At 35.0% G+C, this 13,466-nt stretch overlaps 1 protein-coding gene across 1 annotated transcript; it reads left to right on the top strand.

Moving 5' to 3' along the window:
* Positions 1-5,158: 5,158 nt before the first annotated feature.
* LOC122585451 (disease resistance protein Roq1-like) lies at positions 5,159-11,366 on the top strand. Its single transcript, XM_043757581.1, has 7 exons — positions 5,159-5,655; positions 5,962-7,066; positions 7,188-7,460; positions 7,820-8,608; positions 8,724-9,251; positions 10,823-10,878; positions 11,258-11,366. Exons 1-7 carry the CDS (start codon positions 5,159-5,161, stop codon positions 11,364-11,366), a joined length of 3,357 nt encoding a protein of 1,118 aa, XP_043613516.1.
* The last annotated feature ends 2,100 nt before the right edge of the window (positions 11,367-13,466 follow it).

The raw sequence follows: 13,466 nt of genomic DNA, 5'->3' as shown, positions 1-13,466 counted from the left end.
AAGATCGTCTTAGAAGAGATCGTCCTAGATGAATGAAAGTAAGAATGACTTGAAATAAATCGTCTTGAGTTTAATAAGAATGAGACAATTCAAAGAAGATCGTCTTGAATGAAATTTGATGAACTTTGGCTAAGTATTGAATGAAACTGAAATTGAGGAATGATTTTGAGTTTTGGAAATGGAAACTGAAAAAGGAATTAAAGGAAATTGAAAATGAAATTGAAGTATAAAGAACTTTGGAAATGAAACGATCTTGGATAAGATCGTTTTGGAATTTTTGATAAAGAAAATGAACGGTCTTGTGAAGATCGTCTTGGAAGACTTGGAAAATTTTTCTAAGTATTTTTGAAAAAATTGGACAAAGATTTGATTTGAATTGAAAGAAATTTGATTTGAGCAAAACCAATCAATAATGATCAGTTACCCAGGAAGTGTGTGATTCCCAATCACAACAACTTCAAATGATCAACCACACCAACTCAACAAACAACAGACACTAAGACGATCTTGGTCAAGATCGTCTTAGTAGTCAGGTAACTGAGACGATCTTGGCAAGATCGTCTTAGTTTCTGCCAATTTTTCAAAGTTAAAATACTTTGAATATTGACCAAACTAATCCAAAATGGATTAGTTAGCCACAAACAACACTTTTCCAACAACCACACTTGCTAGAACGATCTTGTGAGAATCGTCCTACAAGCCACAACACAGAATGTACCAAGTATGAAGAATCAAACACTGAGACGATCTTGTGAAGATCGTCCTAGTGAAGATCGTTTGAGGTCGTCTTCTCCAATAGAACACAAAGAAAAAACTCCATTGATGAATTTTCAATCTTCAATAACTTTCGATTTACTGAGTGTTAGAATGTGAGATTTACATGCAAAACGTTTGTAATTACGTCCACAACAAATCCTAATACACAATTCAGCTTATAATACAACAGAATCAAAACCCAAATTTTAGCGCCAAAAACCAAAAATTCAATCTAGAGATTTAGATCGAATTGGATTATAAAATTCAACAGGAATACATTTTGAGCTATGAGGAATCGATTGGTGAACAAAAACTAATGATTTTATGCGATTTGAATGAAGAATTATAATGAAACAGGGACGGTTTTTGAGGAAATGGTTTTGAATTGATTTTGAATGAAAATTGAGATCAAAAACAGTTATGGATCGATATCAAAGTGATGTTTTGCTCTGATACCACATGTAATAACATGATTTCTGCTATTGATTCGATCTCAACAATGGCGTTTCAAGTGTGTGTGTTCTTGGTGTGTTTAGTGTGTGTGATTTTCTAGAGAGAGAGAGAAAGAGATGATCCATATATGTTGTATGTGTAAAAATGGATAAAAAGGCTTAAAGGTTATAATTGCCAAGGTGTTAAGGGTTCTATTTATACTTCAACTATACAATTAGGCTAATTAACACTCCTAGTCCCTAAACCTTAGAAATCATTTCACCATATCTTAATCAACAACAATGTCCACTAACTTAAATTACAATTTATCACTTTTTTGGATTTCTAACAGTTGCAATTACTATTTCGTCACATAAGTTTTGTGTTTTATGATTTATTTTGTATTGTTTCACGATAAGTTTCCTTTGTCCGATGGTAACGGTTGACATATTAAAATTATGACCCGCATTAAAATATATGTCTGATTGTTATCCCCGGCCAACGGCCGGGTATAACACTAGTTAATACTACTCGCTTTTTGATCCAACCAGTAGTTCCGACCCATTTTAAATTTTGACTCTTTTTGCCTAAAACACAAATCATCGAGTCAATGGGTAACGACCCTTCTTATCTGGACTTCTAGATCTGCCACTAATGACGGCTAAGAGCGAAGTTCAGGTTGGTTATCTCAATACCAATCACCCCATCAACAACCATTTCTTAATACTCTCAAAGGCAGAGTCTGCTTCGAATCACAATTTTCGACGGCGGTGGTAGTGGCGGTGGCGGTGGTAGGGAAGAAGGTCATTGGTGGACTAGTGGTGTAGCGGCGGCGGTGGCAATGGCGGTAGTAGGTAAGAAGGTCGGTCATGGACTGGTGGCGTGGCGGAGGTGGTGGCAGAGAAGAACGATGGTGGCAAAGGTGGTAGAATGATGGTGGTTGTTCGCGGTTGTAAGGAGAACAAGGGGAGAGAGGAGAAATTATGTGACTGGAAGTTTATTCTTGGTTTTTAACATCTTTTAGTGTCCATTTGATTACCACCCAAGATTTTTTTTATTTTAAATAAAAACAATGCTACTTTTTCTAATTTTCAAGAGGAATGTTATAAAGTATAAGGAGTTTACGTGTGTCTTCTTTCACTAATCTTTAAAACTTATTCAATACTTATTATTTCATATGGAGCTTAATCAGCTCCAAAATGACAAAATGGTCAAAAGTGTTAATTGATGTTCTTGTAAAAAGTGTCTATATCTAGCCCTAAGACTACCCATCTATTAGGGGGAGTGAGTGAGAAAGGGAGATAAAAGGGAGTTCGCGAGCTTGGAGGTGATTCAGCCGCCACTGCAGCGAGATGGAGGAGGGCTGGAGGTGAGCGAGATCGGAGCTCGCTGAAGGTTTGGAGTGAGATTGGGGAAGAGTGAATGAAAGTGTAAACTTTTCGGACTGTTGCAGGGATGGAAAGTTGCAGGGACGCAAAATGTAACTTTGCACACATAGGGACCATAAATTGGCTGAAAGTTTTGTTTTTAATAAATACCCCAACACAATTTCTCACTCGACATGCTTTCGTATTAATATACATTCTCTTTTTATATTTTTCAATAATAAATCAAAAGGTTAAAAATATTTTTTATTTGTTAGATAAAATAAAATAACTAATAATTTTAATATCTGATATCTTAATAAAAGTGGCACAATAAGGTTAAAAGTTTTTTTATCTTATTTTTAAAATTTAAAAAGGTTAAAAAAGTTATTATGATAAATTGAATTTATATTTAGTTTTTTTTTTTGAATAACTTGAAATATTACGAATAACTTGAATCAAAGGTTCTTTTCTTAAAATTCAGTTTAAAATTTACAAAGTTTAAAAAATTATTATGAATAATTAAATGAGTTAATTATACAATGTTTATAATGTTAAGAAATAAATTATGAAAATTTGAATAAAAAGTTGAAAGTGATGGTTGTCATTAAAAAAGGTTGAAAAAAGATTGAAGGGTTGAAATGAGGTGAGATAGTTTGATTAGGTAATTTAAGGGAAATGGGGAGATGAGGATATATCACTCCCTCCCCCTTAGTGAGTGGATCGTGAGTGTTGTTAGACTCTTACGAGTCATGAGCTGATTCTTACGAGTCGAGTCGATTTAAATCGAAAACGAGGTGACTCGTTGTGTGACTCTTTTTCTCCTGACTCTTATGAGTCACGGTGTAAATTTGAAACGAGTCACTACGAGTCGCAAACTTATGATTATTTTAGTTTGATAATATGGTTATATATTATATATTATATTTATGGTTACATAATTTTGTATGTTATATATGTATTTTTTATTCTTTTAGTACGAATTTGAGATAAATTGTAAGTTTATTACTTAAAAGTTTTGTATATGTTATACTTGGTAATGTATTAAAATAATCAACTTATATTTTGTTTATAAATACGTCACATATGTATAATTATACAATATTATGTAGTAAATGTCCGGACTCTTACGAGTCAAGCAGTCACGTTTCGAGTCACGAGTTGAAAATTAGGTTTTTAAATCGAGTTAAAAGTTACGAGCCGACAATTATGGTCTTATATGATAATAAAAATAATAAAGTCTACAAAAAAATAGGCTCGAACCACTTGGGTGATCTAGATTGTGAGCATATCTTTTTAAGTTTTGTGGTACACATGTCACTTTGTTGTCGGATAACATTATTTATATATTTTCATGTTATTCACTTTCCTAATTTTGCTTCCTAATTTTTTCAAATGTCATGATACTATGATTAGGTTGATATTTAGGTATACAAATTAGATTGATTTATCATTATCCATCAAATATGTATATTTAATGTAAGATATATTGGGTTTGTTTAGATAAGGTTCATAATAATTAGTTTTAGAGTAATGATATATCAACCTAAAGATCAACTTAATAATCAACCTAAAGCTTTTATCACATGACATGTGTAATCCACTCATTATCTCACTCAATCTTTCTCTTTGATTATACCAAGTGTCATAATCATGTTATTAGGTTGATTATTAGGTTGTTTTGATTAAGTTGATTAATTATTTTCCTTAGATTTCATTAATATAAATAGAAATAGAATAAAGATATTGGTTTTAGGTAAAATAAAACAAGTATTAAAGTAAAACAAATAAAACAATAGGTTTCTTTTCCTTGAAGCTCACCGTGCTTCATAAAAATCATCGTGCATCAATTAATTCGTGAATCTTTATGCATTAATATAACCATGAGCTAAGAGTCAAAATTATTTTATTTGTTTTATTTTAGTATATTTGTTTTACAACATCTAACATTTAAAGATATTAGTTTATTATAGATTTGAGTTGGGTTAGTTTAAAGATGTAGACACTCTAACGTCATCTATGAATAATCCACATGTAAGCTTGTTAGTTTTTCATTAAGATATTGGGAATGACTTGAATGGGCAAAACGTCATCATCATCTATGAATAGTTCACATGTAGCTTAACACCATTGGAGTTTTTTGAAAACAATAATGTCACACATAATTAATTAACACCCCTAGTATTCAAATCACATTTTTTGGTATCCCAACTAAAAAATATGGACCCTATGTCTATAATGATATATATGATAAAGTAAAAAACAGTCCCTTATCTGGTCGGATTACTAAAATTATGGTCGAGATACCAGACGCCTTAATTAATAGGATGAAACAAAATAAGTAAATAGATATGAAGCTTCATCTATATATATTTTATTGTGATGTTATATCAATGAATTAATTAATATTTGATAATGAGAAATAAAAAATAATGAGACAACGTCCTCAATCAATGAATTTCCCCGATATCTCATTATCTCCTAGTGGATGCAAGAGGGGTTGTTGCGTTCTGCTTTATATAACCACATCAAATTTTTTTCTTTTCTGAGCTTGGTCTTCACTTATGTACTGATTCTAAACACATAAACAAAGTACTGTAGTAATAATGGCATCATCTTCATCTTTGTTATCTGGGTCATCGTCATGGAAATACGATGTGTTTCTTAGTTTTAGAGGTGAGGATACCCGTAAGACTTTTGTTGACCATCTCTACAACGCTCTTGGTCAACACGGAATCCTTACTTACAAGGACGATGTCACACTTGGTCGAGGTGATACCATCGGCCCATCCCTATTGAAAGCTATAGAAGAATCACAGATTTTGGTGATCATATTTTCTGAAAACTATGCAGATTCTTCGTGGTGTTTGGATGAGCTTTCACATATTATGAAATGCAGGGATAGCGAGACAGGGCAAATCATCTTCCCTATATTCTATCACGTGAATCCGTCTGATGTTAGGAAACAAGAAGGTCAATTTGGTAAAGCGTTTGCCAAACATGAGCAGTCAGAAAATTACAAGAAGAAAGTTGAAACCTGGAAAAAAGCACTCGTTGATGCTAGTAATATTGCTGGATGGGAACCCAAACACGTTGCTAATGGGTAATCATTTCTTCATTGTATTTGTATGCTTATACGGAGGATGATATATCTACGTACAACAACTATTAACCATTCACAAGAATGTATGTTTTATACGGTTATAAATTGTGCAGTAAAATATGTACATTTGTTGTAGATGTCTAAAAGTTGATGTAGATATATCACTTCCTAATTATTAACCATTCACAACAATGTATGTTTTATACAGTGGTAAACTGTGCAGTAAAATATGTACATTTGTTGTAGATGTCTAAAAATTGTTGTAGATATATCACTTCCCTACTTATATATATGCAATGTGTATAGGTACGAAGCAAAATGCATCCAAGAGATTGTCGATTCAATTTTAGGTAAATTGTCGTCGTTAAATCATGGTGTTGAGGATGAAGAGCTTGTTGGAATGGGAATTCGAGTGGAACAGTTGAAATTTCATTTAAGAGTTGGATTAGGTGGTGTGCTTATGGTTGGGATATGGGGGCTTGGGGGTGGAGGTAAGACCACTCTTGCTACTTCTCTTTACATGGAACTCTCTGGTCTGTTTGATGGTTGTTGCTTTCTTGACAATATTCGGGTGGAATCCAAACAACAAAATGGTTTAAAAAATTTGCAAGAAAAACTTTTGTCAGCTGTTTTTGGGATAAAAAAGGAAGTTGAGAGTGTTGATATAGGAAAGCACACTATTAAACGTATGTTATGTCGTAGAAAGGTGTTGATTGTTCTTGATGATGTGGATCATATTGACCAGCTAAAGACATTAGCTGGAAGTCATGCATGGTTTGGTGAAGGGAGCCGAATAATAATTACAACCAGGGATCAACATTTGCTAATAGCTAACAAGGTATACGAGGTTTGTCCTGTAATTTTATTATCAAAGGGTGAAGCTATTCAGCTCTTTAGGAAACATGCATATCATGAGAATAACCCTGTAGAAGATTATGAGAAGCTTTCCTTGCTTGTGATTTCTTATGTTAATGGGCTTCCGTTAGCGCTTAAAATCTTGGGATCTTTCCTCAATGATAAAAACAAGGATGAGTGGCTGAGTACATTGTCTAGACTTAAAGATCATCCAGAGATGGATATTGTGGAAAAGCTCAAAATTAGCTACGATGGACTTAAACCTGTGGAGAAAGAGTTATTCTTAGACATTGCTTGTTACTTCAGGGGAAGGCATGAAAAAGTGGCTATGGAGATACTTGATGCTTGTGGATTTCACCCTTGTATAGGGGTAAAGGTGTTGATACAAAAGGCTCTTATAACTGTTTCTTCCGATGGTTACTTTGGTATGCACGATTTGGTTCAAGAAATGGGACACTATATTGTTAGAGGGGAACATCCCAACAATCCCGAAAAATGTAGCAGGATTTGGCGATTCAGAGATATTGAAGACATATGTTCCAGGAGTGAAACAGAGGTAACAATTGCAAACTAGCTTCTAACGTTGCACGCACAATGAAGGACACGAACACACACAAGCACCTATAAGATATTGCAACTCCATCTTTACCAAAAAAAATTTCTTTCCTCTATTACAGGAAAATGATAAGATTGAAGTCATACATGATGCTGGCTATGGTTATTATTATCCAATAAACTTCATTATGCTCATTTCAAACATGAAAAAACTAAGATTCCTTGAAGTGACTACTTCGTTCCATGAAGGGCCTAGATTTTTATCAAATGAGTTGAGGTATATAAGTTGGAATAACTATCCTGCATGTTTATTCCCTGAAGGTTTTTCACCACCAAAGCTTGCTGTTATAAGAATGGAATATAGCTTGCAAAAAGAACTTTGGAATGGTTACAAGGTACTTCAGTTGTTTTGTTTATTATCATATAGAATTGAGAGGTGATAAACTTACAACCCTTTTTTATCCATCTATAGCATTACCTACTTCATACAGTTGTATGATGACGTAGGTTATGTTGTAGATGGACACAAAGCGTTGTAACTTTCTCGCTTCCCATAAATATAGTGCATAACAGCTTCCCATAAATATAGTGCATAACATGTTAAGTGTTTTGATTAAAATTTTATAGCTATTATTTTTCTGTTCACATATTCAATAGCGGGATGACACAAATCAAATTGGAAACAATAAACTACTTGCAAGTATTAGACTTGTCCGTTGTATTAGTAATATGAAGAGTGTATGTAATGTATTAGAATGTTATTCCATCTCTATGTAGGCATGCACGTATCATTAAATTTGACTTGTATATGCATCAGTATCTACCATCTTTGAAAGAGCTTCAACTCAAAAATGCAACAGCACTAGTGAGGACACCTGATTTTGGTGGACTCCCATGTCTTCAAAGGTTGGAACTCGATGGGTGTGAAAGCTTGGAAGAGATTCATCAATCACTTGGAAATAATAACAGTCTTGTTTACATACATGTAAGGAATTGTGGGAAGCTTGCAAGGTTTCCAAGCAGTATTCGGTTGGAAAAACTGGAGATTCTAAAAATAATAAGTTGCGGAGCACTTGTTGAGTTTCCAAAGATTGAAGCAAAGATGGATAGCTTGAGAGAGTTAACTTTGGAAAGTGTTGGGATAGAAGTCCTACCCTCATCAGTCGGGGAATATTGTACCAACCTTATTAAGCTAGTGTTGAGGGGGTGTGATTTAAAAGATGGAGGAATACCCAACCAGTTTGGTGAGTTATCCAGCTTAGAAGAGCTAGATCTAAGCGAGAATCCCTTTACACGATTAAATTTCAGCCTCTCAAGACTTACTAGCCTCAAAATTATTGAACTGAGTCGTTGCCCGTATCTTGTTGAATTGCCTGAGCTTCCATCAAGTCTATTTATTCTCGAAGCAGACTATTGCTCATCACTTAACACCATCATCAGAGATGATATTCCCATAAGTTTTAAATGGCTATGTCACGTATCAATGTGGGAAGGGAAAAAGAATAAAATTGGTGCAGAGAGATTAATAAAAGCCATACTTCAGGTATGTGCAGTTCTTGCTGTGTAATTTGTTTCGAAGTTCATGCTAATGTATATTTATATAGTATATACATATATATATATATAACTGAATGGGAAGTTTGTATTAATTTTATTAGGGAAATTTTGTTGAAAGTGGGTGTATGAGCCTTCACCTAAATGGGCTCGAGATTCCGAGAGTGTTTAAACCTTGTTTGGTCAGAGGGAAGAGATGTAGAATGCAACTTCTAGAGAACTGGTATAATGACTTCTCTGGATTCTTATTCTACACAGCTCTCAATTATAGTTTTATCCCGACGATAAGTATGAAGCATGAGAAACCCGAGGGAAGTTCGACGAGAATGAAGGATTCTCAAGATGACATGTATTTGGAGGAGAGTTATGAGGAAGACCTGGGTAAATGCACATGGCTGGGGTATATTTCATTTGGTTCATTGAGAAACACTTTGTGGTTCAACCAAATATCCGCTGGTATTGAAATTGAGTTTTACCACCGCTTAGGTGATATTTATGGGTGTGGATTTAAACTCATCCCCAAGAGAAGTGAAACAAGTATCAGAGATTTTTCCTCATTTGACGACGTTTATGCATGTGGATTGAATATCCTACATGATTCCAAGTCTGCTTTAGAATGCTATATTGCAATTGTAAGATTAAGATGATAAATTGTAGTAGTAATTAAAGATGATGTAAGCTTTTAACCTTAGTTTTACAACGATATGATTATGTAAGATAAAATTTTATATGTTGAATTATCATGTCCCCGCTTATCTTGTTACTATACCTTTACTTTTCTGATCATTAAAAGAATTTTGTAATTATAACTTTCTAAGTTTTGGCTGTTAACTAGGATGCTATGGAATAGTTCCTTGGCAGCAACGTATACATGGTTGGTTACATACTGTGTGATGCAGAGGATCATAAGATCATTAGCTAACTGAGAGTCCAATGACCTCACAAGGGAGTTGAATTACACTGGTGAAATTATGTTTTTTCTCTGTACATTTTCTTGAATATGTAAAGTTGAGCAGTTGACTATCAAGTTGACACTTTTATATATAATGAGTCAAGGAATGCATGATATCTATTAATAACATTTCTCTCTTCTTTCATCTAACGAAGTATAATATATATAGATCGGCAGCCATGTATTTGAGTCAAGTATTTTACTTCAATTTCCGTAACCTTTTGCTTGAGATGGGGGCACATGGCACCCATGTTATACTTGTTGCACAAGTTATCATGACTTCTTATCTTGGTTTAATTTGCATGCAGATTCTAGATTAAAAGAAAGATGACACAGCAATACCATCAGTAAGAACCACATCACAACTAATTTGGTGTTGATGTCTAATGTTATCTTTTTTTTTTTATTACTTTTACCACACATGTTAAGCATCAAGCACATGATGCATATGTGATTTTGTGACATTATCAGCAACTCACTCACGCTCCCATGGTTCCTTCTTAGGCACTACTCGAAGAATTACAAAATAAGATGGTTCTGTTCTTTATTATTCTGATTTTGGGGGTATTTTGTTATATATTGTTTTATTTTAAACGTAATCTTAGACGTAAGCGACAACCGTTTGACTTAATACGTAGGGCACCTTTTTATCTTATTACAAATTTTGTGTGTGTTTGTTGTTTTATAAAGGATTCTATTTGTTGCTGGCATGGCCACTGCTCCTATTGCAAACTTGTTATCAATAACCACATTGTGATTAATTCTTCATCCTTATCCAGTTAAAGAGCAGTGTCTTAGTCCTAGCAAAAGTCAACATTTGACTTTTGAGAGTCATATAGGCTAATTTCGGTTGTCAAATGTAACAAAGAATCATTCATATATTAACAACTGTACAAGAAGCTATGTCTCAATATATATGAAGTATTCCATTGACCCATATTGCTGGAAGGTGATTACATGGTTTTAGTTTTTAAAGTGAATGCTTACTCTTTTAGGACAAAGGAAGTGACATGAGGATGCTTTTAATTTGCAGGGGAATCATCTTTCTTGGGTCCTTGATGTGCTGCAAGAATTTCCTCTAATATCTTTGTAATCTTCTTGCCCTATATCCGTTTGCTTTTTTAATTGCAGACCCAAGCCCACGTATTGAAGATCAGACCCTTTTGTACTTAGAAGGTCAAGACAAAAAGAGGTCTTCACTAAAATGGTTGTAACTTTTGCTACATAGCTCTAATTTCAACGTATGACCAGTCGAAACGACCGTGGGAAAGAGGAGCATCAAGCAGCAAACGCCATAGGCGGTTTGGGTCAGTATTCGGGACTAAAAATGCTGTTTTCTAGGAGTTATGGACCTTTTTATATGTTTTTTCGGGTTTTTTGAATTTTCTTTTCGTTATAACTTTCGGCCCACTTGTTATTTAGGGCCTGTTTGAATTTTGCATGCTTATTTATATCACTGTAGCCATGGGAAAATGACCAGTTTATCATAAATCAAAATTTCATTTTTCCATACACGTATGTGTTTGTGTGAAAACCCTTAAACTTCGGTATTCTTTTAGAATCAACGAACTTTAAAAGAATTGTTTTTCGGTATTCTTTGAATCAACGGAATCAATTATTTATCCTAAATTTCCGTCTGCGTCAACTGGTATCAAAGCTTAAATTCCTGGTTGATATGCCTCCCAGGAGAACAAGAAATGTTAATGATGTCCATGAACAGAATTTGGAGGAGCGAATTACTGAAAGATTGGAGGGGCGATTGGAGGAGCGGTTGGATCGATTTGCTGATGACTGAATTAATCAGATGAATGCCTTGATGAATCCAAGGGGGCATCGTAATCGTAATCATCAGGAAGTTGAAGAGGAGAATCCGTTTGGTGGGGGTGATGGTTCATCTTCTGATGAACAATCAGAAGGAATTCAAAAGGGTGATAATAGGCGTTGGGAGTCTGGAATGAGGATCAATATCCCTGAATTTGATGGGGATACTTTGAATCTAAAATTTTTTATTGATTGGTTAGTTGTTGTGGAAGAAGTTTTCGAATTTAAAAAAGTTCAAGAAAACAAAAGGGTTCCATGGATTGCTACCAGATTAAGTGGGAGAGCATCTGCATGGTGGCAACAATTGAAACTGACTCGACAGAGGGTTGGAAAGTCAAAGGTCACATCCTGGAACAAGATGAAGAAGTGTATGAAAACCAACTTTATTCCCCATAATTATCAGCGTTTAATGTATCAGCGGTTACAGAACTTGAAGCAGGGGTCTAAGTCTGTTGAAGATTACACCACTAAATTTTATCAATTGATTGCAAGGAATGATATTCAAGAAACTGATGAACAGCTTGTCTCTCGTTATATTGGTGGCCTACGGGTTCAGATCATGGAGTTCGTTAATATGTTTGATCCTGTGACACTTTTGGATGCTTATCAATGAGCTTTAGCATTTGAAAAACAGAATCGGTGTGTTGGTGGTGCATCTTCTGCTATGACAAGAGGAAGTACAGGTTCGGGTCCCTCGACATCTCGTTTTGCCCCTAATTAAGCAAAACAAGGTGGTGGCAGTACTGGACCAGTTTCAAAAGCGCCTAGTACTAGTGGTTTGAAGTGTTTTAACAGCGGAGAGTCTGGCCATCGTCAGTCTGAATGTAAGAAGGCTGGGAAAAAGAACTTGTTTGTTGAACCAGATGAGTGGGAAGATGGTGACGATGAGGCTGATGGTGATTATGAAGAAGCCCCAGTGTTTGATGAAGCCCGAATATGATGAAGAAGAGGTGGCTGGAGATGTAGGAGTGAATTTGGTGGTTAGGAGATCATGCTATACACCAAAGGCTAATGAAGATGACTAGCTTAGCCATAACAACTTCCATTCAACATGTACCGTGTTGGGGAAGGTTTGCTAATTTTGTTGTTGATCTAGGAAGCTGTGATAACTTGGTTTTCGATGAGGCTATCAAGAAGTTGTCTTTGAAAACAAAAAATCACCCTAAGCTCTACAAACATCAATGGCTCAAGAAAGGAGGCGAGGTAACAGTATCTAAATGTTCTCTTATTCCTTTTTCTGTTGGTAAAACATATAAGGATGATGTCTGGCGTGATGTAGTTCCCATGGATGCATGTCATTTGTTTTTAGGTAGACCTTGGGAATACGATCATAATGTAGAACATAATGGGCGGAAAAATACTTACAGTTTCTTGTTTGATAATGTGAAGATTACTTTGTTGCCTAGTAAGCCTAAGGTTGTAGCCACCAAACCGACTGGTACCATGTTAACTCTTTCTCAGTTTGAGGATGAGTTGGAGGAGGACAATGATATTTTTTTGGTGATAGGTAAAGAAGTAGTTGAGGATGGTAATGTTCTTGATGCCATGGTTCCTTTACTTGAGGAATATTCTGATGTTTTTCTAGATGAGTTGCCTGATGGATTGCCACCTTTGTGTGACATCCAACATCACATTGATTTAGAGTCTGGTTCACAATTGCCTAACAGGCCACATTATAGTATGAGCCCAAGTGAGCATGAGGAATTGCGTAGACAGGTTGAAGAGTTGATTTTTAAAGGCTATGTTCATGAAAGTATGAGTCTTTGTGTTGTTCCTGCTTTGTTAACTCCAAAGAAAGATGACACTTGGCGTATGTGTGTTGATAGTCGAGCCATCAACAAGATTACTGTGAGGTATATATTTCCTATTCCTCGGCTTGATGATTTGCCTGATCAGATTAGTGGTGCTACTATTTTTACTAAGTTAGATTTGAAAAGTGGGTATTTTCAAATTCGAATTAGGCCAGGTGATGAATGGAAAATTGCCTTTAAGACTCGTGAAGTATTGTATGAATGGTTGGTGATACCTTTTGGTTTATCAAACGTACCTAGTACTTTTATGCGTGTGATGAATC

This window comes from Erigeron canadensis, chromosome 1, assembly GCF_010389155.1.
Source record: "Erigeron canadensis isolate Cc75 chromosome 1, C_canadensis_v1, whole genome shotgun sequence".
Taxonomy (NCBI): domain Eukaryota; kingdom Viridiplantae; phylum Streptophyta; class Magnoliopsida; order Asterales; family Asteraceae; genus Erigeron; species Erigeron canadensis.
The sequence above is the reverse complement of the archived record's forward strand: the minus strand, read 5'-3'. Positions and strand labels throughout refer to the sequence as shown.

Excerpts from the sequence above, each read along its gene's own strand:
- LOC122585451 (XM_043757581.1), top strand. The coding sequence starts at position 5,159 with ATGGCATCATCTTCATCTTTGTTATCTGGGTCATCGTCATGGAAATAC. Across the intron at positions 5,656-5,961 it reads CCCAAACACGTTGCTAATGG|GTACGAAGCAAAATGCATCC; the intron begins GTAATCATTTCT and ends CAATGTGTATAG. Across the intron at positions 8,609-8,723 it reads TAATAAAAGCCATACTTCAG|GGAAATTTTGTTGAAAGTGG; the intron begins GTATGTGCAGTT and ends TAATTTTATTAG.